Source organism: Vicugna pacos, chromosome 10 (genome assembly GCF_048564905.1).
Source record: "Vicugna pacos chromosome 10, VicPac4, whole genome shotgun sequence".
Classification (NCBI taxonomy): Eukaryota; Metazoa; Chordata; class Mammalia; order Artiodactyla; family Camelidae; genus Vicugna; species Vicugna pacos.
In genome coordinates, this window is record NC_132996.1 from 74,274,071 (window position 1) to 74,299,213 (window position 25,143).

The 25,143-nt window shown below is 59.6% G+C and overlaps 1 protein-coding gene and 1 long non-coding RNA gene across 3 annotated transcripts in view; one reads left to right on the forward strand and one right to left on the reverse strand.

The window, feature by feature from the left end:
• Positions 1 to 577: 577 nt before the first annotated feature.
• Positions 578 to 25,143, forward strand: part of MOB2 (MOB kinase activator 2) — a 52,886-nt gene continuing 28,320 nt past the window's right edge. The window contains exon 1 of the mRNA XM_072970554.1: positions 578 to 726. Coding sequence (XP_072826655.1) covers positions 710 to 726 — 17 coding nt within the window. The 5' untranslated portion in view covers positions 578 to 709. The remainder of the gene's footprint in view (positions 727 to 25,143) is intronic.
• On the reverse strand, positions 18,803 to 24,436 carry LOC140698858 (uncharacterized). Of its 2 annotated transcripts, none has more exons than XR_012076873.1 (2): positions 24,349 to 24,436; positions 18,803 to 18,975 (listed from the first exon to the last, which is right to left on the reverse strand). It is a non-coding gene; the product is annotated as an uncharacterized lncRNA (long non-coding RNA). The 2 variants fall into 2 exon arrangements; XR_012076872.1 differs by lacking the exon at positions 24,349 to 24,436 and adding an exon at positions 23,388 to 23,523.

The following is a 25,143-nucleotide window of genomic DNA, read 5'->3' on the forward strand; positions in this document are numbered from 1 at the left end:
CAGAAGTCCAAGCACCTCTCTGCCCCAGGCTTGGTCCTTCCTTTGGGGAAGGGAGCCTCCCCAGCAGACCTCTGGTTTACCCCCTTGACTGTAGCTGCGTCCTTGGACCCCCGCTGCTGCCAGGGAGGCTGGGATGGAAAGGTTTCACTTGCTGGTCTCCACCACGGGGAAGGGCAGGAGACCGGGGGCTTAGAGTCACAGAAGAGGCCCCTGTGAGTGGCCCATGGTCTCAGAAGTTCTCCACCTCCCCGGCTCTCCTGGCAGTGCTGTGAGCTACCCAGTATCCGTGCATAAATTCCTTTTCACCCAGACCTATCTGTTGAAGGCAACTGAGAGCTCAGCCTGATATTTGAGGCTTCCTGAGCCTGTAGAGAGGGCCCGGGGAAGGAGGGTACCTGGCGGAGAGGGGCGGATGGAGGGGCCGCTTCCCTCTGGCGAGATGGGGCAGCCAGCGCTTGGGGGAAATGTGGGCAGCAGGGGGACAGCCGGGCTGCGAAGGAACAGCTCCCCGGGGACCCGGGCGCCGCAGGCGAGTGGGCGGGGCCACCGGGACTACATCTCCCAGCAGGCGGCGCCCTGCGCGTCACTTCCGGCGGCGCCAGCGGCGCGCGTGTGGGAGTGAGCGAGCGAGTGTTTACTTCCGGCCGCCGCCGCCGCGGGCTGAGGGCCGAGCGAGTCGGGCGGCGGGCGCGGCGGGCCCCGCGCAGCCATGGACTGGCTCATGGGGTGAGTCGGGCAGTCGGGCGGTCGGGCGGGCGGGGCGGGCCGCGGGAAGGGCGACGGGGCGCGCCGCGGGCTGCTCCGGTCAAGGGCACCGGGCCCGGGCGGAGCGGGCCGGGCCGGCGAGGGGCGTCCCCCGGGGTCGCGGCGCGGGGTTGGCGGCTCCTCAGAGCGGGGTCGCGGCGCCGGGACCGGAGCAGGGCCGCGCCGGCCTGCAGCTCCGGCGCCCGCGCGGGGCCGCCGCGTCCCGGGGGCCGGCCCAGGTCGCGCCGGCCACACCTCGCCGCTGGGTGTCGGGCGGCCGGGGAGGTCGGACTGCGGCTGCTCTCGCTGATCGCCGCAGGGAACTTGCTTCTGGAAGAAACTTTGACGCCGGCAGAGAAGAGTTTCTTAAAAACGAGGGGAAAGAAGCAAAACGACTCAGCTGTGCTAACGCGTCCGCGGGGCTCGGGTGAGGAGGGAGAGCAGGGCGAGGTTGGCGGGGCCGGGCGGGTGCGATCGGCGTCTACGCGGGCGGGCGGGCGGGCGGCCGCAGGGCGGGGTAGGAAGGAAGCATCGGCACCGGGGCCGCGGGCCGGGCTTCCCTCCCGTTGCCTTTGTGTTGAGCTTGCTGGAAGTTAGATAAACATGCAGAACGTCACGTCGTTTTCAACAAGTTGTTCTGGCTAAAGCGATCCTTTTTTTTTCTTTTTTAGTTTAATTTCTTTTGGAGAAACGAGAAGGGCAGGCAGTTTCCCCCCAGTAGCGTGGTCCTTCTACATCTGTACTTACCTCTGATTTGAATAGTACCCCCCTGGAGTCAGGTTAATTATTCCAGGGTCTCGGGGTGGGAGTGAGGGAGCTGCTGCTATTTTGTTGGCTTTGGGCTGGTGGAAGGGCTTGTGGAGACACTGAGGTCCTGGGAGGGAGGTGAAAGATCTGCTGTACCTTTCGTTTCAGTGTCTGTAAGGCCTTCGTAGGCAGAGTGGGGGTTGCTGTCGGGACAACAAGGAGTTGAATTAGACCCGTCTTTGCCTGCAGGTTGGGTGCAGTCTAGTGTGTCTGAGGGGAACAAGCTGCATGAGGATGGACCACGAGGCCAAAAGAGACGTGCTAAGTATGGCAGGGGTAGTCCCGGAGCCAGAGTGCAGGGGTCAGGGAAGTGTGTGGGTGATGCAGGGACCAGCCATGGGGCAGGACACGTGGCCTGGCTTCAGCACTGCTGCCATCCCAGCCCTGCAGCTTGTTAACCGTGACCTTAGGTGATCGCTTCTTCTCCAGACCTGCTTTTAAAAAGCCATCTGGAAAGAAAAAATTCATGTGTAAGGTGGAAATTGTAGCACTCACAGTGTAGCCTTGTGGAAGGGTAAACTGAGGTGACAGAGAAAAGCCTTTAGCACGGTGCTTGATGTTGGTGAATGCTGACCACTGTTGCTAAGGAGAGATGTTTTGTAGGAGGCTTTTGTAACCCACGGTCACCGAGAATTGAGGGCAGACAGCTGTGCTTGCTTTATTTTGAATCCTGGATGCTTCCTTTCTGCATTTATTGGTGGGATTGCGTCGGAGACAACCTGGCCACCCTGTGAGTCTGTTTCAGAGACGCAGACAACTGACTGGCCAAGTTGAGTTCACAGGGCTCCGTGTCGGAAGGATCGGCCGTGCCACTGGACTGCTGAGGAAGCAGCTGGTTGTGTTTTGTCAGTGTGTCATTATCGTGTGCTCGTGTCCCTAAGAAGCAGGCACTCTGTGCCTGGAAGCTGACCGAGGTCTGTTCTCTGTGCACTTTGCCGCCATCGTTGTGGACAAGCAGAATCTCCCACAGCTGGGCTCGTGAGGGTCTGATTCTTGAGGCCCTTGTCAAGACTGGCAGCCAGGCGGTCGTCTGGGTAAGGTCAGCGGAGCACTTACCTCATGGGCCCCATGCTGGGGGGTGGGGGTGGCTGCCCAGGTGCTGGAGGAATACAGCTTGGAAAGGGACAAGGCTTGGAGCTGCGTCTCCTGTGGTCTCTGGCAAGGGAAGGAGCATTCGCTGCTGCCTGGCTGTAAAATAGTCTGTTCCAAAAGTGGGCCAGACAGCTCGGAAGAGGGTGAGGATGGAGTTTGGGCATCCTTGTGCATGTGTTTTTAAACTTAGTGGATTGCAGATCAGCCTTTATGAATCATAGATTCCTTAACAATTCTTTAATTGTGAATCTCCCCTCTTTAAAAAAAAAACAGTGGTGCGACCTCAGTGGTCAAGTTCTCATCTTCTTGAGAGCTTGTTCCCGGGGTGTCAGGACACTGCAGTGGCCCTCTCACCTCCCCTGTGTGTACTGAGGGTCTCCATGGAGCGCGGGGGTTCTCAGGCCCAGACTCGCAGCTGCAGTGAGGGCACAGTGGAGGCCCCGAGCCGTCCGCCTGCCTGGACAGGAGAGCCCCAGCAGCGCTGCGCGGAGCCGCCTCCTGCCGGGTGCCCTTTCCGTGCTTGCTGCTGTGGCTTCGCTTGTCCTTAATCCTTGGCCAGGTTTCAGCCTGGAAGGATTGAGGAAATGTGTGGGGTTTTTTTTAACTGTTTTTTGACATTTTTGTTAATTCAACACTGTACCCTGTCAACCAGGTCATTTGGAATATAATTCTCACATTTTAAGTGTTTTTTGTACTTTTTTTTAAAAGAAAGAGTTTCTCTGCATTAGTTCATCTCAGGTGACGAAGCGTAGACTTAGCTGTGGTAGCAAGCAGTGCGCCGTCCTCCCTCTCCTGACAGTGATCACTGTCACGACCCACAGCACGGTGCCCAGATGTTGGAGTGATACCGCAGCCGGTCTCACTGAGGGCCGTGCTGAGCAGTGCAGGCAGCTTTGTCTCTCCCTGCAGCGGCCGGGGAAGGGAGGTCCCGCAGGAAACCCGCCAGGGAGGCCAGAAGTAAAGCCAGCGTGTTAGTACTTGTGCGGGAGTTTGCTGGGGCTTCTTGGGAGAAGAATTTTGTAACGGGCAGCTTGTGTCCATCTGCTTCAGCGCCTTTTTCTCCGCTTGGCGTTGAGCTGGCTGTAGGAGGAGATGCCTAGTCATTTTTTTTTTTTTGCAAAAGTAATTTCCAGCCTGCAGAGGGTTCCCACTTCTTCTGTAGGTCACCCCTGTAGTCCTGGCCATTGTGGATGACAGGCGACAGGGCGGGAGGAAGCCAGCCCCTGGGAGATGCTGTGGGAGCAGGGGCGGGGTGGTGGTCCAGAGCAAGCTGCCATCTGGTCCTTAACGGGCAGCGACAGGCCCTGTGAGTGGATGACTGAAGTGCAGTTCAAGTTCTGCCCAGCAAAGAGCAGTCCGGAAGTTTCCCTGCAAGCACCCGGGCTGCCAGAGAGGAGAAACACACCTCCTCCCTCTTCCAGCTGGCAGGAGCGGACCAGCCCTCTGCTGGCCCTGGGTGGGGCCCTGCAGAGCCCCCTTCCCGGGCGGCACCCTACCATGACTTCCGTGCCTCTCTTCTCCCCCAGGCTGCGGATGGGGTGGGGCAAGGTGGAGGTTAGCACTCTCTGGCTCTGGCAGAAGGAGATAAGCTTGCAGGACTGGCGATCTCACAGAGGGTGACGGAAGCTGGTGCTCGTGGGCAGCTGACAAGGCTCTGCTCCATGCCGCGGGGTGTTCGGCCCGCCCATCTTGGCCTTCAGGCATCTTGTGCTCAGGCGGAGGGGACCACATCCTGCAGATGGCATCTCTGCAGGCATTTGGGGTGTGGATGACTTTCTTTTTCTTGCATATCGCCTCTGGGGAGGATGTTGTGGCTGCCAATCAAATCCGATTATGGGGATACCCAGACTGAACTGGCTTGAGTCTCTAGACTTGTTTTTTAACAGCCTGGTTGGACCAACGAACCCCTCCAAGGCCACCAGTAGCTCCTGACAACATGGTCTGCAGCTTTGAGGTATAATTTACAAGCCGTGAAGTTTGCTTGCTTCAAGCGTACAGTTAAGTAATTTTTAGGAAAGCTACCAAGTCGTGTGATCATCACCAGTTTAGTTTGAGAACGTGGCCATCACCCCTGAGAGAAACCTTGTGCCCATTTTTGAAGTGGCCCCCCGCAACGACCCCAGCCCTGGGCGGTCACTAGTTTACTTTCTATTTCTACAGATTTGCCTATTCTGGGCATTTCTTGTGGGAATCGAACGGCATCACAACACGTGGTCTTTTGTGGCTGGTTCACTTCGCCTGAGGTTTTAAAAGTTCATCCCTGTTGTTGCACATATCAGCGGTCCTTATTTTAGCCAAATGATACTCCAGCATATGGAGATAGGTGTATTTTGTCTCCCCATTGACATCTGGATTATTCCTGCTTTTTGCTGATCCTGAAAGATAGGGACATGACCCAGCCTTTTCTGGCAGCGAGCTGGCCCACTTCCCACCGGGAGACCTCTGGTCCCGACTGTGTTCAGGGTCTGTCGTGGGCCAGGCCCTGTGCTGGAGATCAAAGCGTCCAAGATGGAGAAGACACGGTTTCAGCTTTGTCGGGCTGGGGAAGGTGAGTGAGTGAGGTGGGGTGGTGGGCTTGGGTGGGTGGTTAGGAAGGTGCAGGGGAGCTGGGAACCCTGATGGCGGGAGAACATCCAGGAACAGCGGCTCTCCACACAGGTGCCCACTGGGGCCTTGACTTGTGGCCGTGCTTGCCCGGGCTGGGGTCCATTCAGATGCCCTTTAAAGAGAACAGGGTCACACAGAGCCCTTTGTAGGATGAGCCCCGAGTGCCTGGACACTTTTGGCAGCACATTGTTTCTCGTCTGTCCTCCTGCTCGGCGTATCTGCTGGTAGCCGTGTTGCAAAGTGTCCCCAGAGCTGTGCTGTTGGCAGGGGACAGGCAGGACACGAATCCACTGAAGGCGCCACAGGAGGCCCTGCGGGGGGTGAGCGGGGCTGCCCTTCTCCTGGCAGGCACTCCTGAGGCAGCTGTGGTGCCCCACTTCCAGCCTTGGTCCCCCTGTCCTCACTGCCAGGTGTCACTGCCCGCTGCCAGCTCTCCGAGGCCTCTCCTCCAGGATGCTGGAAAAGCCAGATGGTGCGGGGGTGCCTGGCTGCAGACCGTGTTGTCAGGAGATAGTGGTGGCCTGGGAGGGGTTCGCTGATCCGACCAGGCTGTTGTCAGCTCTGGGGCGCCTCCTGGAGGGGTGAGGCTGATTTGGGAAGGGGGTGCCGGAGGCCACCTCCAGGGATGCCAGGGTGAGTGTTCCCGCCATCCCCGCATTTCCTCCGTCTTCCTCAAGTGGTCCTGGAGACCTGGACTCCCCCAGACCCCACGTCCTGGGCTCTGTCATGGGCGTGCTCCTGTGGCTCCACTGAGGGAGGCTGGGCCCGGGGGTGGGTCTGCTCGGCGAGACATCTGCCCTCTGTGCTTCTGTGGGAAGCTGGTCTCAGTCCCCAGTGGTGACTTGTGTGTGTGTCCCCGCCAGCAGCGGCCCTGTCCGGAAGGGGAGGTGGCATTCCGGGCTGCCTTGGCTAGAGGGCCTCCCATTCTTTGTCTTCCTCGTGTTTGTTTTCCTTTCTGCACAGGATTTCTCCTGGCTGGGGCGCACCCGCGGGTGTTCTGTGCTGTCCCCTCGGACAGGCCTGGGGACGTGGAAGTGGGACCAGTTGGACTGGAGGATAGGAAGTGGGTGCTTGAGGAGAAGAGGAGAAGGTGGGTGGCGGGCATCTGGGCCACGTGGGATCCATGGGACTGTGTGCAACCGTGTGGCCCTGGGCTGTGGCCACATTCTCCTTGTCACCTGGTTTTCTTCTCTAGTGAGAACAAGCTGTCATGCAGGTGCCTGGGGTGGAGCATTCATCCCCTGCCTCCCTGCAGGTGTCTGCGTGTTCACCACAGGGGTGCTGGGGGTAGAGTCACCACAGTTACGTCGCTCTGTTCGGTCTGGAGTGTTGCTGCTGTGTTGGGTGGTGGGGGTGGTTTTGGGTAAGTGTTGATTGAGCATTTCGGGGTGGCAGGAAGTGGGGCTCCCATGGAGGGATGCACTTTCTCCCCCAGAAGGCAGGCCAGTGTGCTAAAGCAGGGGGGTGTACCGTCCTTCCCCTCCGGGATCGAGAAACTTTTCCCCTCCAGTGTCTGCATGGGGTTGAGTGTGCTGCCCCTGGGAACCGCACCTCCAGAGCTCCATTGGCCTCCACTGAAGTGTCCAGACCCTGCTCTGCTGGGACTGGGCCCCAGACCTTGGAAGAACCTGATGTGGTGCCAGCTGGCCGAGTGGGAGCCAGAGGCCCACAGCCCTGGGCGGGCCAGCGAGTGAGCTCAGGGGTGAGACCAGTGGGGGCAGCTCGTCTGTGGGTCTGATTCTGGGCAGCCTTGCACCTGGTCTCTTTCCCAGCACGACCCCCAGGTCCACCCTGTACAGTGTGCTGGTGCCACTTGTGACCAGGCAGTTAGTCTGTGTGGTGCCGTGAAGTGTGGGTGTGAGCCAGTGGATGCAGGGCACCTGCTCTGAGCAGAGGTGTGAGGAAGGACTGCAGGTGAACAGGGAGGGAGGACAGAGAGCTGGGGCACGCGAGCCGCTGTAGTAGGGGTTCAGAAAGACGTCCAACGACTCAGGGTGGTGTTAAAAGTCATGCTGGTCCCACGATTTGGGGACTATTTTATGAGTGTTGTAGGTTTGAAGAAAATCAATACGTCAGTATCATTAGTAACTATGATTTTGATGTTAGAAGGATACAATATAAAGTAAAACTAAAAAGACTGCGTAAGTCAGGTTGGAAAGTGTACGTGAACTCATAATCACCCACAGCTCTACTCCTGTCACCCTGTGGGTGCACAGTCGGCCTCTGCTGTCTGTGACGCGGTCAGCCTCACCGAGATGTGGCCCTTTGAGTGGGAGCTCTGATGGCAGCCTTGCAGGGCCATGTCCCCGCAGGTGGTGGTGAGGACGCACTTGAGTGGCTGGCCATTTCAATTCCCAGCAGAGCGTGGCGCCTTAGCCGGGGTGCGGACGTGTGTCCTACATCCCATCCCGGGATCTGCGGGGCTCTCTCTGGCCTGGACGTTGGGAGGTGCCTGGACCACAACATCATCTCCAGACTAATGTCTCTAGACGAGGACCTCTACCTCTTCCGATTCTGTGGGATGATGGGCGAGGTCACGCCTCCCCTTCCCCAGTGGTCTCTCTGCACCTGGGCTCCATCCGTCTAGAACAGGGTTCTCAAGCTTTTGGTCTTGGGGCCCTCGACATTCTCAGAAATTGGTAGGTTTGTGTGGGTTGTAGTGATCAGAAGTTTTTACCATATTAGAAATTTAAATTAAGAAATTTTTAAAAACACTGCTTAGTTTGTTTAGAGAGAATAGTCACACCAGCATACGTTAACGTCAGTAACGTTTAAAGTAAAAAATGACTGTATTTTTCAGAATGAAAAAAGGTGGGAGGAAGAGTATGACTGTTTGCAGAGCTCATGGGCTGGATCCTTCTGTCTGCCTCTGTGTTCCTTGTGATGTGATTTTACACGTCTGGGCCTCTGGAAAGCTCTCCCGGACCCTGTGAGAGAGCGAGAGTCGAAGAGGCAAGTCACGTCTTTGCGTTACCATGAGAAGAGTTTTAAGAAGGGTCCTTGGGGAGCCCTAGGGACCCCTGGACCCCACCTTGGGCACCGCAGCTCTAGGGCTCTGCATGTGGCCTGCTGGCTCTAGTCAGGGAGCCCTCGGGCCAGGGCGGCCACAGTGGACGTTGCTGGAAGATGAGAGCATCACTCTGCTGCTCTCTGTTGGTCAGGCAGGTCCCAGGGCCTCCCAGAGTCAGGTCAGGGGCGGGGTGGGAGGGCACAGACCCTTCTCTCTGCTGAGGGTTCCCACATGTGGGAAGGTGAGAGGGCTGGGAATCCCAGGCCAGGTCTTGCCGGGACCCCAGCGTCCACCACAGCTCAGAGCTCAGGGCCTCTGGTCTGGAGGCAGGTGACTTTTCTGCACAGAAGGTGTTAAAGAGAATGAGGCTTGGAGGCCAGGTGGTTTAGTGTTTGAATCCCAACTGCAGCTTCATTAGGTGTCCTGTTTCACTTCCTTGAGCCTTGGTTTTGTCGTCTGTGAAATGGGCTGAGCGGTCACCTTCCCTGGCCGGTGGCGCAGGTGGGTTTGTGAGGTGTCCTCCTGCAAGCTGAGGTGAGGCTCAGCCCCGGCCCTGGTTCAAGACCTCGTTTCTGGAATTCCCCCTGGGGAGGGCCTGGAGGTTGCCCCTCCTGCCGTCCCTGCCCTCCCTCTGCAGTGCTGCAGCCTTGGAGCTCCGTGGGCTGGCGTCCTGCCGGCCACCTTGTCCCTGTCTCCGAGTGCTCCCCCGCCCAGCTCTCCGAGTGCTGCTGTTGCGCGGGGATAGGGTGCCAGTGGGGCCTCCCGCGATGGCTTGGCTGCTACAGCCCAGGGCACCCACGGGTTGGGGCTTGGCACCCTGGATGCTGCCTGCTGTCCACCACGTGCCCCGTCCCGGTGCCGCCATCCTGCCCCACTGACCTCCTTGCCGGACGCCAGCGCCTCTGCTGACGCTGACCCTGGGGTGGCGGGGAGGGTGCGGCCTGGGTGCTGTGGGAGCTGCCAGGGCCCCCTCGTGTCTCCTCCCTCATCTGGTGACCATTGGCAGGTATTGAAGGCACTGCCGCCTTTGGGATGGGAGGTGCCGTGGTGGCTGGCTCTCGTCGCCGCACTTTCTCCATGGAGAGTCTGTTCCCAGGGCCGGAGCCCAAATGGGATGGCGGGGGCAGGGTGCCGGGAGGCATCAGCTCTGGTCTGGCCTTGCCTGGTGGGCTTTTCATCATCGACACTGTTTTCTCGTTTTAAAGGGGTGTCTTCTCCTGCACCCATCTTGTGCATCTTTCCTTCGTGGGTTAGGGCAGCCCCTCTTCCTGCCCTCCCTCTGCCTGCTTGACTGGCTGTTTTTCCCACAGCAGAGCTTGAAACTAGAATGGTAGCTCCCATCACCTCCCTGCTGGGTGCAGCTCTCTGCCTCCGGCCTGCCCTCAGGCTTCTGCACACAGGTCCACTCTCTCTCCCAGTTCCCGACACGCTTCCCTTGTGAGCTCACGGGCACTGGTTCCGAGCCAGGCTCCTGCTCCCCAGCCCACCTCCTCCCCCAGGAGGCCCTCGATGCCCCCCAGCCGGCATGCCTCTTTCTCCCTCTGACTTCGTGGGCTGCTGTATCGCGATGCTGCCTCTCGGGCTTCCTCCCTCTGCCCTCCCCCTCCATGCCCTGGCTCATGGGGGAATCTCAGGCCATGCTCAGTGCCCTGTCCGTCCAAGGACGGACCCTGAAAGGAGACCCTGCTTTCAGAATGAGGTCGCATGCCGACGGAGATGTCTGACCCCGAGTGTGCTGCGCCCCTGCCCGTGGTGCTGGCGCCGCTTATGGACACGTGCTCAGCCAGCTTAGTCCTGCCACCGTGCCTGCCCTCACCTTGCGCTTGCTTCTCTTGGCAGTGTCTCTGGGGAGCAGCGAGGGGTGTTTCTGACTGATCCCATTTTAGACTCATCCTTGAAGCACAAGGCCTTAGGGCCTGGCAGGCTTGGACCACCTCCTTCCTCCATCCCACCCGCCCCCTGGAACCAAGCAGGCTGGGGCAGCTTAGCAGGCTGATAGGGGTCGACCCCAGGGCAGAGCCTCTTCTTGCAGGCCAGTTCCTTCCTCTGCGATGTGATGCTTGGCCCTGTCTCCTGAGGGGAGGGCACCTTCTTGGTGTGCAGCCGGGCTGCAAATGAGGGGTCCACGCTGGGTTCTCCAGCTGAGCGTGGGCTCATTGTGTTTCCCTGCATCCTGGCTTGGTGGGTGTCACCCGCACAGGTCCTCAGCATGGCCCAGGGGATGCATGCCTGCAGTCCCAGCATCCCGCTCCTGGCCCTCGTTGCCCCAGTCTGTGGGTGGGCACACTGCCCTCAGCAGCCAAGGCTTCTGAGTGAAAGGAAAGAGTAGAGGCCTCACCAAAGTGGCTGCAGCGTGGCCGGCCTCCTCCTGCTGGACGGCGCTTGTGGCATCTCTGCCCGCTCGGAGACCTTTGTGCCCTCTTCTGTGGTTGGGTCAGCCTCTCTGTGGGCAGCTCACCCCGTTCTCTGTACCCCAGTGGGCTGCTTAATGCTGGTTGGGTTCCTCGGCTTCTCATCAAAACAGACTCTTATCTGATTCAAAGAGTGGGGACGCTGGCCCAGTGGCCCTCGGTCAGGGTTGGGGAGGGGACCGGGAGTGGTGTTTACTGAGTGGGGTTCCCCTGGCCCCACAGGGCAGAGGGCACTGCAGGCAGATGGGAGATAGCTGGACGTCCCCAGAACTGTAGCTTTATCTCAGCGTGGCCTTCCTGACAGCTATGGGGGCACTGGGAGGTGGGGGGGGGTGCACACAGACAGGCCTGGCACTAGCCCAGCCTGAAGTCCCTTATGTCCCCTCTTCCCTGTTTCCTCCTTGGGGAGGGGGAGGGAGCCTTGCTGAGTGGCCAGCATGGCCAGCAATGCAGTTAGTCCACGTAGAGGCGCCTGGTCCCAGGGGCAGGCAGGCAAGGCTGGCTTTTTCTTATGTCCTTCTGTTGTGTCAGCACTGTTAGGCACGGAAGAGGAGGGGTGGGTGGGAGACTGGGAGCCAGCGGGGTGCTGAGGCCTGAGGCGGCTGCCCTGAGCTCGAGCTCTCTTCTCGGATCATCTCCCGGGCCCTGCTCCGGGACTGTGACGAGGCCTGGGGCCACGGAACCTGGCAGCAGCAAGTCGGTTTTCTGACCAGGCTGCACCTCTAAAAGGCAGGCCCTGGCTCACGCCCATGTTTGGCTCCCCAGGGCCTGGTGCATTGCCTCTCGGGACCTGGTCCTGGTCCTGCCCTCGCTGCATTCCGTGGAGCGGGCTGCCTGGAGTCACCTCCCCTTCCAGGGTCTCCAGGAAGGGCCTGGAGGCAGTTTGGGCTGGAGCTGTTGCAGGGCCGGGGTGGGTAGAGGCCGGGCACGCTGCTGGGCATCCTGTGGTGCCAGCAAGACCCCCCGCCTCGGGAATGACCCTGCCCAGGTGTCGGCCCTGTCGGGCCCTGAGTGGTCACTACCCTGACTCAGGCTGTCCCCAGCCTTGCCTGTGGTCTGTGGTCTCTGTGCTGGTGATTGTCATCCTGTGCGTGGGTCATGGGCAGAGACAGCCACAGAATCAGGCCAGAGGGGGCCCTCAGGGCAGCGTGGTCGCGCTTCCCAGGCAGCTGGGTGGAGACACACGGGGAGACACGGGACAGGTATGGGCCGGGGGCCACCGTGGGGGCTGGGCCCACAACCCCAGAGTGGGCGCCAGCGCGTTCGTTCTTTCTCCTGGCTGCTCCCTTTGGAGCCGACACAGCGTCCCTGTGCACAGCATGCTTTGAGGCCTGTGGGGAGGGGAGCCCAAGCACGGGGAGGCTGAGGCTGGCTGGACACCCAGAGAGGCTGAGGACTCCACGGTCTCAGTGACAAACACTTCTGAAAAGCTTCCGACGCCGCGGGCCGCCCGCCCCCAGAACTCGGCCTCAGGGCCCAGCAAGGGGAAGCGGTCCGGGAAGCGTAGGCGACTTGGTCTCCCCAACAGTTTTCCCGCTTGGAGCTGCTCTCGCACCCTGTGCATGCCCTCCCCAGCAGTGTGGCCTCTGAGCAGGGGATTTTCGGCGGCTGTTTGGCTATGGCTGGGTGCTCGGCGTCTCCAGGCTGTGTGCGTCCTGCACAGCCCTGCAGGTGGGCCACCCTGCCCGGCGTTGGCGTGCCATCAGGTGGAGTTCTAGAAGGGCGCTGTGGGCTCGGAGAGCGGGCTGGCCAGGGCCTCTGCAGCCGCGGCGCGTCCGGGGCTCTGTCTGCTCACCCCGTGCTTCTGGCTGGGCGCCGCGGTGCTCTTTCTTGGAAGGCCGTTGCCAAGCAGGCAAGGAGGGTGCTGGTTAGTCTGCCCCTGCGGGAGGGCAGGAGCAGGTGATGTTCCCCGGTGCGCAGCCCCTGCCTCCTGCTCTTGTGACTCGTCAGCCTGGTCTTTGCCGAGTGGTCCGGCTTCTTTTGACTGGCAGGAGTTCTTTCTGTTCTAAGGGTATTAAGTCCCAAGTACTAAGATGATAGAGCTTATTCTTAAAGAGACAGGTAAGAGCAGGCAGAACCTCAGAGGTGCTGGAACCCAGCCAAAGTGGGCTGTCTCCACGGCCCCCAGCCCCCCCTGGTTTGCTGCACTTCCCGCGGGCATGGGTTCTGCTGCCGAGGGGAGAGTGTGGGGCTGTGCTGAGAGCTGGACCGGGAGCCCAGAGCAGCTCCGTGTGCCAGGAGACCGGAGCCGTGGCAGTGGGACAGAGTGCAGAGGGCTTGTGTGCGGGTGCGCGGGTATGGGCCCTGTGTGTGTGGCTCTGGGTGTGGCCTGAGCAGGACCATGGGGACAGACGGAGCTCCCGCGCTGCCTAGGGCCCTGCGGGTCTGCGTCCGGTCTCCAAGGCTGTGGGGAACGTGGAGAGCCCAGAGTAGTGTTTCTCAGTGTCACTCAGGGAACGCCTGTCCTCTGAGTGGATGCTCGTGGTCCCATAGCCCAGCCTCCACTGACCCACCTTCCCCGCAGAATGTGTCCCTCGCTGCCGTCTTCCCAGTCTTGCTGCCCTTGCTTTCTCCAAGCTGTCGAAGGTGATGAGCAAACACAAAAGGGCTTAGCAGAGGAAAATCAGGGCCGTGGATCGTCCAGGCGGCCCTGCTGTCTGCTCACTCCCCCCACTGCTGATGGGGACCCTCCCCCCAGGGCCCTGCGTCCTCTTGGAGGAATTTTTTGCTGGAGAGTGTGGGGCATTTAGTACCCAGTGACGTCCCTTCCTTTTTCTGGATGAGCTGTGTGGCGTCCGAGGACCGGAGGGGCTTCAGCGTGTGCGCGGGGCCAAGGCTGCCCCATCTTCCTGAGAATCGCCGACACGGGGTGCGGTGCAGACCACTGGAGCCACGGCTGTGTCCCCGGGACAGCTTGGTCCTGTCCACCAGAGGAGCGCCTTCTGCCGGCCGACTGTCCTGTGCCCTGCTCCTGTGACAAAACGTGTGACAGGTGCTTCCCTTCCGCAGCCTCACTTCCTCTGCCTGAGAGCAGGTGGGCACTGAGGCCCCGGAGCCAGCCTGTGGGCAGCTGGCCATGGTGAATGCTGGCCATGGGGCATTGGCCCTGCACGCTCTGGACAAGGAGGCCTGGGTGCCCACTCCACATGCCATCTGCAGGTCAGATGGTCTTGGGGCCCAGACTGCTCCCTAAACCTCAGCCCTTCACAGTGGGTCCCTGGAGAGTGGCTGGTGTTCGCCTTACTGCAGTCGCTTTGCTGGTTTCAGGGATGCTGATGTGCTTAAGCCCCCCGGAGTGCCTGGAGCACCAAGGACACCCGGCAGTGGTCTTGTGGGTCACGTTTGTAATCAAGCAGGCTGTCCCTGCTTCTCCAGGCCCAGCCTGCCTGCCTCCTGGAAGCAGGGTGCCTGGAATTAGGTCTGGGTGGCATATGCAGAAGGCCTTGTGTCTGGCTGTGCTCTGGGCAGGGGCGGTGGGCCGCCCAACGTCTGCTCTGCGCGGCTGGAATGGAGACCCAGGCAACTTCTCTGCACATGGACATGGCAGCAGAGGTTTAGGAATGCTTTGTAATTAAAATCCTGTGTTCAAGTACATTCTATTGTTCCTGCTGGAAGGCCTCCTGCCTTTTGGCTGAAGAACTGCTGGGCTCAGCTGAGCTCTGTCGAGCTCCCGGCATTTATAACTCATGTGAAAGTAGACGTGTTGCCTTGTCGCGACCTTGCTGGCTTTTGTGCACTGCCTCCAAGGCCAGCCTGGCGCAGCCAGCTTTTACGGGTGCAGGGTGGCCGGCCCCGCGACCCCTCACTCTGCGGCACTGGGGGGGTTGGGATGCGCTTCCTCTTGGCGTGCTGTGTGTGCCGTGTCACCTTGTCTCATTTGTTGTCTCCTCGTTGTACTTGTGGTTTTAAGTGGGAGCATTTGTAGATTGCTGGCCCCCAAGGGCTGAACTGTCAGAAAGGCAGCAGGGCCCTTGGTTCACTGGCAGAGTGTTCACTCTCCTGAGATGGCTCTGTGCGAGGGCACAGCCCTGCCACCCTGATGGTGGAGCTGGTGCCGTGGGGGGCCTTTGTGGGGTCATGGTCCATGCACACAAGAGTCTCCAGCCTGCCCAGCCACTGAGCTGGACTCCCGCCCTGCACCACTGGGGCCTGGGCGGAGGACTGGGCTTAACCTAGGACCTGCTGTGCCCTGAATGGGCGCTGGAGGTGGGGTGGGGGCGGGAGGCCTGCGTGCACAGCACTGGCTCTGCTATGAAGGCCCCTTGGTGCTCACACTGGGGCCCTAGCTGCCCCTGCCCTGCCGGCCCCTCCCTGCTCTGCTGCCGCTCTGGGGCCGTGGGCAGGTCTGGTTTACCTCCCGGCTGGGGCCCTCCCCAGGGTGCACGCACCCTTCGTGGGACTGCATTGATCTTCTTTCCTGATGGAGCAGCTCAGCCGCGTGCTCTCTGATGGTTCTGGGCGGCCGGGGGCGTGGGGTTGGAGGGCACACAGACTTAGGGGCCCAGCAGGGGTGCTGTCTGCCCACCCCCCACTGTGTCTCCCTCCTTTTGTTGCAGCCTCCTCCCTGGAACAGGGCCGACCAGGGCTGGTGTTGGCGGCAGCACACATGGGGGCCGGAGGCACTGCTGTGACAGGTCTCCAAGCCTCCATCGCCCCCCGTGTGTGGGGTCCGTGGTATCTTGGTGGCAGTTGGTGACGTCCTGACGCCTGGCTCCTGGTGGCGCCTGTTCTTGTCCTGCCTGCAGCAGTGACCGCGTTGTAGGGGCAGGCGCTGCTGTGAAGGGCTTGGTGGCCAGTGTCCCTGCAGTGCCCTCGCCCTGCACCGCTTTGACAGGGAGGGTGTGGTGCACAGCTGTGCTGTCATGGCATTTGTGGCCTTTGGGGATCAGCACCGGAATGCTGCGGGTGGTGACAGGGCTGGGACCAGACAGCAGGGTAGGGGTGTTGCGAGGGAGTGGCCCAGCCTCGTGACTTCCCAGAGCCGGGGAGCTGTGGGCCCAGGCATCAGGCTTTGAGTCGGCTCTGACAGTTTTTAGCCTGATGGTTCACATGTGGGATGCAGACAGTGCACCTGCAGACATCCCCAGCCTTCTGCTGATGCACATAATTGGGGTCACAAGGTCCTCCTCGTAACACAGCAGGCACCGGTGGGAGCACAGTGGTGACTGCGGGCCCTCCTGTCCTCTGAGAGCTGCACGGCCTGCCGGGAGCAGTTGATAGCAGCACTGCAGCTCACCGGCCCTCGTTTCCTTCCCAGAAGTCCTGCTTTCTGCTAGAAATAACAAAACACCTCCTGAGATGAAGTCCAGCAGGCTCTGAGGTGGAGACTACACTCTTCAGCCGGTGTGTCTGGGCCTCGAACCCGGGCTGGAGCAGGCCTGGTCCTGACTGCTCGCACGCCTCGTGTCCCGGCTGCCGGGCCTGGCCCGGCCCAGGAGCCAGTCGTGGGTGGTGTGGCCTCATCAGGGCCATGAGCTCCCTGGGCTTGCTCCAGGCAGGCCCCTGGCTCCCTGGGCCGAGCCGGCTCCGCCGGGGCCCAGGCTCTCGGTGCCTCCACAAACCAGAGTGCTGACCACGTCACACTCTTGCTTGAAAGTGGACCCCTTTGCCTATGGGTGAAGTCTAGGTCCCCCGTTTTCCCCCATCCTCGACCCCCCAGCCCATAGGTACCTGTTGCACTGCAGCCTGGTCAGGCCTCTGATACACCCTCTTTGGCCGAGACACCTGGCCTGGAGATTGGCCCTTTGCCTCCTGACTCTTGTGTGTCTTTGCTGGCTGTGGGCTCTTAGAACACTTGACCTTCAGCTTCAGGACCCAGACACAAATGAGGCGAGGGGCCAGCTTCCTGGCCATCTTTTTAAAGATGCTTGCCCTCTCTATTAGAAATTAAGAAAGCAGTCCCGTTTACAATAACGTGGGGAAGAATAAGATGTGTAGGAATAAATTTAACTAAGGAGGTGAAACACCTGTATGCTGAGAACTGTAAGATGTTGATGAACCAAACTGAAGAAGACCTACAAGATCTTCTGTGTTCATGGATTGGCAGAATTAATAGTGTTAAAATGGCCATACTACCCAAAGCAGTCTGCAGATTCAGTGTAATCACAATCAAAATTCCGTGACTTTTTTTTACAGAAATACGAAAACAATTCAAAATTTGTATGGAACCACAGAAGACCCCAGAATAACCTTAAGAATGAACTAAGTTGGAGGCATCACATTCACTGGTTTCAAACTATATTGCAAAGCTATGGTAATAAGAACAGGACAGTTTTGGCTTAAAAACAAGGCATGTAGACCAACGGAAAGAGTATAGGGCCCAGAAATAAACCTGTGCTTATGTGGTTGGCTAACTTACAGCAAAGGCGCCAAGAATACACGGCGAGGAGGAGACACTGTTTTTGATAAATGGTACTGGGAGACCTGCACTGCCACCTTACACCACATGCAGAAGTGAACTCAAAACGCATTAAGGATTTGAACGTAAGACCTGAAAACCTGGAACTTATAGATGAGAACCGAGGCAGTAAGCTCCTTGACGTTGGCCTTAGTGTTGATTTTTTGGACCTGACACCAAAGCAAAGGCAACAGAAGCAAAAGTAATGGGACTGCATCAACTAAAACCTTCTACACAACAAAGGAGACCATCAGCGAGTGAAAAGACCACCCGGGGAACAGGAGGAGGCACCGCAGCCCCCAGGTCTGCTGAGAGGCCCGCGCCTGCAGTCTGCCTGGAGCTGACACGGGCAGAGGAGACACAGCGGGGCAGCAGGTGCGTGAGAAGATGCTCCACATCGCTCCTCACTGCGGAGAAGATCAGAGCCACGGGACACCGCCTCACACCTGTCAGAATGGCCATCATCAAAGAGACAGCAGGTGCTGGTGAGGGCACGGAGAAAAGGGGGCCCTTGTGCACTGTTGGTGAGAATGTAAATCGGTGCAGCCCCTGGGAAAACAGTATGGAAGGTTCTCAGAAAATTAAAAGTGGACCTACTGTGTGATCCCGCAATCCCACTTCTGGGAATGGAGTCGAAGGAAACGGTCATCTTGAGGAGACGTCTGTATTCCTGTGTTCACTGTAGCGTTACTCACAGTGGCTAAGGTATGGAATAACTTCAGTGTCCAACAGTGGACGAACAGATAAAGAAAATGCACGTGCGTGCATAATGGAATATTACGCAGCCTTTAACAAGACAGAAATCCTGTCATTTGAGACAACATGGATGAACCTGGTGGACATCATACTACGTGAAATAAGCCAGGTGGAGAAAGTGCCACATGGTGTCACTTATGTCTGGAATCTCGAAATAGAAATAAAAAGTTGGAACTCATAGAAAACTGGGTAGAAAAGTAGTTACCAGGGCCTGGGAGTGAGGGAAATAGGGAGGTTGGTAAAAGGGTACAAACTTTTACGGGAGAAAAAGAGATGCCCGTCCTGGCTAGCCTCTCCTGTTGCTCCTGCGTTCCTGGGGTCCCTGGGGTCCCTGGATGGCCCTGAGGAGGAGGTGGAGCTGCCCTGCTGGTCTGGGGTCCCCAGAGGGCGTGGGGAGGCTGAGCCCACTCACCTGCCTGGCACTAATGCAGGAGGAGGGGGGGCCCTTCCCACAGAAGCTCAGCTTGGCTGTGCCCTGACCATTCGTGCCTGCAGCGTAGCGCTGTGAAAACCACGACTTGCACCTTTGACCTAACACGGGGAATAGTGAGCCCGACAGTAGCCGGCTGCACACCCTCTCCAGGCCCTCACGGACACTTAAAACAAAGACTGACCGATATCTGAGCCAACTTCAGCAGACTGAAACGTCCAGCATGTGTTCCTGGAGGAGTCCAGCCAGAAAGCAGCCACAGAGACACGCTAGCTCCCCGTATTTAGACAAAGCTCTATCTGTGGAGACTTGTGGGGTCCAGGGGTCAGAGAGCCGTCCAGGGCCTTGGGCGCACGTGTCGAGTCCCCAGGGGGACAGTGGCACAAACCCAGGGAGAGGAGGAGGGTGAGAAAGGGCAGCGCAGGTGAGACAGAAGGTGGATCTTCAGCAGAGAGTCATCAAGGCCAGATGCAACTCCTTGAAAATAGGAACGAAGTGAAATATCTCTTTACCACAGTCTTTGTGGTAAATCACACCGGTCAGCTGGATGGCCGTGCATATTTTATATTTAAGACTTGGCCCAAACCTCACATCATACAAAGAAAAATCGAGCCTGGAAGAAGGTGGATCCAAATGCAGAAGCTGTTCGAGTCCAGGGTCCACTAGCCACGTGTGGTCTCCGAGTACTGGACATGTGCTGAAGTCTGAAATACACTGCATCCTGGAAAAAACAGTGTGAAGAGTTACTAGTGTTTTTATATTGATTAGACGTAGCTATGACGATATTTGGGGTTAAATGATAATAAAATTAATTTCACCTGTTTCCACCTACTGTATAAACATCGGGCACCTGACCACCTCCCCCTCTCGCCCTCCACAGGGCCCTGGGCCCGCAGAGGGGAGGTCCTCCTGGGCCGTCCTCGCACACGGCCTGGTCTGGGTGCACAGAGGTGACGGGAGAGAGGCGACGCTGGCTTCTTGCAGTGGCCACAGGCAGGCAGGGCGTGTGGTCTAGAAGACGTCTGCCCCGTGCCGCCCCGTTTGCCAGCTGGAAACCTGCCCCGCAGAGCTCACGGCATCGTGTGGTCTCCCCTCGCTTCCAAGGTCAGAATTGGGCGTGTGCATCTGTTTACTTTGCGTGTTATTTTCTCCTCAAGGGGTGAGGGGCAGAGCTGGTGTGAGCCTTCTCTTCTGAGATGTAGACGCAGGCCAGTGTCGGGGTGGCCTGGAGTGCAGGGCTCTGGCTGCAGACTCCTACGGAGAGATGCTTTCTCCTGTCAGAGTTGATTCTGTAGCGTCTTCTCAGAGTGGCCAACAGGGTTTAAAATAGATCTTTCAATAAGAATTCATGGATTCACCATCTGGGTCTTTGAGTGCATTGTAGCTGTGGTCCTCATAGGTGGTCACATCGTCCCACCTTTGGCCCTTGGGAGCTTATCTGTGCTGGTTCCAAGTCTTGGTGACAGTGACCCTAGTGACCTCGGACAGCATCACTGCTCTCTAGTGTGATAGCACCATCCAGCTCTGGAATCCACCTTTTGTCCAAGGAGCCCTGGTTTCTTGTGCTGGGAAATGGGTTTTAGAGGCCATGTTCCAGGTGCCAGGGGTGCCCACTGCTTTGGGAGGGCCATTGTTTCTAGGACTTCTCGGTGAACAGACCACACATGGAAAGACTGAAGGCGCCGTGGAGTCGTGCCAGCCCTCCGCATTCCCCTGCAGCCTGGGGCTTCCATGCCACCTGGTTCACCCGTAGCCACCCCTCAGCTGTGGAGGACCCAGGTGCTCAGTCGCTGATGCAGTTTCCCACTTGAGTCCTCCTTGTCCACACTCGGGACTCAGAACGTCACAGCACCTCTGGCACTGCCCCCGGTGCTGATGCCGAGAGCAGGGGTGGGGAAGCCCGCGCCCCTCGGTCACGTCAGGGTGTCCTGTGCTCTCCGGGGCGCTTCTCTCCAGGAGGTTATCTGACTCTGCCCTTAGGGTCTTCCCCTGTCACCCCGAGTCTTCAGAATTCTGATTTGTGATCATGGTTCGCTTATGGCTTCTTCTGTTTTCCTCATTTTTTAAGCAGTTGTGAAGTTGAAGGTGACAGCTTTTACCTTCAGGAGTGGGTCTGTCCGGCATGCTTCCCTTGTGCAGAGGATGCTCTTCTAATTCTTATTTATTCTCTGTTGTCTTTTAATAACTTGGAATCAGATTCACCCACCTCTCTTTTCTGTCGATCTTTTTTAAAGTTAGGTGGCGGGTTTCCATGTGTGTGTGCTGGGGGCTACCATAGCTCTCTCATCACTGCGCTCTAGAGACCCCACTTCTGTTGTCCCCCTGCATGGCCAGAGCAGGGCTGGGTCAGCCCTCTCTGTCTGAGCCGTGTCCTCCTCCTGTCCTCTGTCCCGGCTCTGTCTTGGGAAGGACCTGTGGTTGGTTTGGGTCGGTTGGCTGGTTCGCACCATCAGACCTCGCAGCGTCGGGGTCTGCCGTGCCCCCACCTTCCAGCGGGTCTTCCTCCGCCCTGGCCCGCCTTACTCTCTGGGGCCCGTGTCAGTGGTGGGCTCCCTGGGAGTCACAGAGCTTCTTACTTCCCTGCTCCCTTCCGGACATGTGCTGCCCCGTGGTATGATCTTAGCCCGCTGGCCTGCCTGGTGGCCGTGCCCGGTAGTGGCCTGCTCACAGGCTCCGTGTGGAGCCCAGGCCGTGCGGTCAGCAGTGCCCATCCCACGGCTTCAGCCGGAACATGGGAGGAGGTCCTGGGCCTCGGATGCACCCACTCCCTGAGCTGGTGCTGCCGGGACCCATGGCTCCCCTCGTCGGCCTGTCTTCACTCTTAACTGCCAACACCCATCGGCTCGGGTGAACCGCAGGCCTGGGAGGTGCTGGGAGCTTGAGGGTCCGGAGGCAGGAAGCTGGCTGGGAGTCGAGGGTGTTGAGGTGACGGTTCTGCAAGAGGTGTTTGGGGAGGACCTTTACTCGTCAAGCGAAGCTTGGAGTAACTGTCTGGAGCAGAACTTGAAAAGCAACTCTAAAAATAGCAGACCTCATTTAAAGTTCACAGCCAGCTTGTAAAACACTGATTCATTGAACACGCTGAAGTACACTGCACTTGGAAAGCATTTTCCGTTGGTTCCATTTTTAAGCACAGTTACGTTTTTCTTCCCCCAGCGCGCGTCTCCCAGTGCTGCTGCAGACCCTGTGCTGCGCCCTTGCACCCTGGACCAGCCTCGAGCAGAGACGATGCTTCTGTTGTGTGTGCCCCTTGGATGTGTAGGAAGGGCCTCCCGTAGACACACGGCAGCAGGCGAGCTGGCCCAGGCCCTGTGCCCCCGCAGACCATCTCAGACGAAGGGCCAGAGGCAGCAGCCGTCCGTGCCAGAGCAGTCTTTCCCAGTTGTGATCACTACCCGTGTAAGAAATGCATTTTGTAATGCGACCTCAAATGTGCTGTGTGTATGGGTGCGGGTGCTCCTGCCGTGTGCGGGGGGTGCGCACTGAGTGGGTCGTGCTCCCGCCATGTGCGGGGGTGCCTCCTCCCGGGACAGGGGCCGAGTGAGCGCTCCACCACGGCCAGTCGGGATGGAGCCGGAATGCAGCCCAGCCCGGCCCTGGAGCTGGTCATGTCGTGGGGGCGTGAGCTGAGCACGGCCTTGCCCGGGGCTGAGGGGCTGGGGCCCTGGGACCCTCAAGGGCCGTGGTACTGGCTTTTCTCCGCAGTCCTTAGTCGCTGCTGTCAGGAGGGAAGAGGGCAGGACCAGGGCTCCTCCTGGCCTCAGCTCGGGTGTGGACCCCGTGTTCCCTGCCCTCTGCCCCCCACCTCATGGGCCTGGCTCTGGCTTTCCAGACGCCCTTCGGGGCTCAGCGAGGAGCTTTGGAGGCCCGGCGCCTCTTGCCTTTCACTTCCTCTGCTCTGGGGACCCAGAGAGATGAGGTTGTGGTGATGAATCAGAATCGAGACTCCTGGGAGAAAACGAGGCCTCCAGGACATGTGTGCTTGTGTGGTTCTCTGTTACGAACGTGTTTAAGTGAACGAGCAAAGGTTTTTCAAAACAGGGAGAGTACCGTCTCGCACCCCTCCTTAGCTCCGAACCTTCTGGCTGCACGGACACCCGGCCAGCAGGGCCCAGGTGGCCCCGGTGCCAGGGCCCAGACTTGCTCCTGGGCGCAGCGCAGCCCCACCTCCTGCCCCGGCCGTGTCGGAAGGGGGCTGGTGTGCAGCGTGGGCAGGTGGCGTGGGCAGGCGGCGGGAACGGGAAAGGTGGAGCAGCAGGAGGGCCGGAGGCTGTCCCCCGCCGGGTGCGGAGCGCTCTGTGGCCCTGCTCTCCCAGCTCCCGGGGAGCAGGCAAGGCAGCCGCAGCCTCTGCCTGCTTCCTGCTGGAGTCCAGGGCAAAGTGCTAGGAGCTCTTTCTGGAACTGACGCTAGGCGCTCCTGAGAGTATTTGAGGGCTACTCTCGCAGGCCCCTGCTCTCCCAACCACAAGCCTTCAGCTCTTGCCCCCTGTGGGTCCTGACCTCTGTCCATCAAGGTTCCGTCACGGCTCCACCACGTGTCAGGTCTTCAGCTCCATTGTCCCTACCATGTGCCCACTGGCCATGTCCCGGGGAACGGTGCCGTCTGCCCAGGCAGCTCCACCCCCAAATACACCCCAGGCCTCCTGGGTTCTGGCCACGCAGGTGAGCCTGGGGATCCCCAGGAGGCTTGCCCCGGGCCACTTTCTTGACGCCCTAGCTGGTGCCCCCTCTTCTCTGCCTCTGCACCTGAGTGCGCCCCGCAGCAGCAGATGGGCTGCACCCCTCCTGCTGCAGTGCCCACTGCTGTGGACATCGGTTTCTGTCGCCCTGGACTCCTGTGTCGGCTTGTGGCCCTGGACCCTCAGGCCTCGCCACCCCTCCCTCTGCCCTGTGGGCCTCACCCGCCCAGGTGCAGCCTCCTGGCCTTCCTGCCGGGCTGCATGGCCAGCTGCGCGGTGCCCCCAGCCCTTTGCACTTGCTGTTCCCACCATCTCTTCTTGGCTTGCCCCTTTGTGTCGCCCAGGTCTTGGTGCTAGTGTCCCTTCACCAGAGAGGTTGTCCCCGACCTCCGCTTCTGGCAGCTGCCCCCTCCCTTCCCCTTCCCCGTGCTGCCCTCTGCAGGGCCGTACTCACCTGGAGGTGCCTGAGTTCTCTGTGTTTGTGTCCATCCTTGGAAGTGGTGGCTCCAGGAGGCGGGGATTTGGGCCACGTAACATGACATCACTTAACATCACGACATGAGTCTGCCACATTCGGGCACCAGGCAGGGCCGGGCATGGTGTTGTGGTGCTAATGCAATGCCGATTGACAGAGCAAGCATCAGCTAAGCCTGTCAGTCCACAGCCCCGCCCTGCGGGGGGCCAGGCCGGTGAGGGTCTCTCTCCACTGCCAAGACCGTGGTCTGTGTGCCAAGCCCGGGGCCTTGGCAGTGAGTCACCCAGCTGGGCTGCCCTCGGCGTGCTCACGGGTGGGGGAGGACATTGCCCGTGCACTCAGGCAGACACTGAGGGGTGGCCTTGGTGGGCCGGTACCAGTTGAGCCATCCCACGGGGGCAGGAGTGGTGATTGCACCCAGCTCGCAGGGGCTGTGAGCCATGTGTGCGGCTGTGGGCGGGGCGGCCCCTTGGGAGGCTTTCCCAAGCCCACTCCGGTGTGGTGAGAAGGGGATGACATGACGTTGCCAGGACCCCCAGCAGGAGGCCAGTTAGGACACCTCGGGGTCCCGGTGCCTGGTCAGTGCCAGCTTGGGGCGCCCAAGGTGGAGACGGAGATGGTGACGTGGTGGGCACTCGGACTCTGACTGCGGTCCGTGCCCTGCTCCTCCCTGCCCTCCTCAGCCTCAGCGGTGCTTGGGAGGGGAGCGGGAGGGTGGAGGAAGGGGAGCTCCAAGCAGCGCTGGGAGGAGCAGCCTGGGAGGGGGCGGTCATTGCTGCAAGTGCCCCGGTGGGCACTGAAGCAGGAGCTGGGTGACAGGTGAGGGGAGGAGGCACCCCCAGGGAGGGGGGCTGGGCTCCATGGGGACCGAAGAGTGCGGCTCGTTCGTTCGGTCAGCACCCCCCGCCTCTGCCCTTCCCCTGGGGTCCTTGGCACTTACTTTCTCTCCTAAAACCCCGGACCGCACTGGGGGATGAGCGTGTCCTGGGCGGTCGTCCTGACGCTTGGATCGGAGCTGTCTTTCTGTCGGCCTTTTCCTTGTGCAAAGAGACGCAGGCTCACTTCGCGTGGGCCGGTGTCCGTCGGGGCACCCCACCCCGACCCTCCCCTGGTTTTCCTTCTGTGTTTGAAACAGAAGCAGTGGATGCTGTGTTCCAGCTCTTGCTTAAGCCTGCTGGGGCTGTTCCCCGCCCAGGAGGCCGCAGCGCGGTGTGAGTGTGGCGGGACCGTCTTGGCCCGTTTGTCTTTGCTACTTGGTTCGGCCAGGGAGACCTCTGCTGGCCCTCCCTTGATGACACACCTTGCCATGTCCTTTCCGGCACCTCCTGCTGCTGGGGCTGCCCGCCCTTTATGGCCCTCCATGCGGCAGGCGGACGTCCCTCCGCTGGCGCTGTCTCTCACTCACGGGGCTGAGCCTGTTTTACATCTTCATTCCCTCTTACACGCTTTCCTCTGTGAGCAGCTCGTCACAGTCTCGGGTGCTGGGTTTTGAGTCAAGCGCTCACTAAGAAGGGATCTACTTTTGCTCGTTCCTTCAACGATGCTCACAGGCAGAGAAGCTTCCCTTGGGTGGCAGGAGCCAGCCGGGCTGTCGTAGTCAGATGTAGCTGGGCCTGGGAAGCAGCCGGTACTTGGCACATTCTGTTTGCACAGTGTAAGATTCGCCTTTTCTGCCCACAGTCACGCTTGCCCGAGGACCCTCCCTTTCCTCATCCACTCAGTTCTGTTCCTTTTG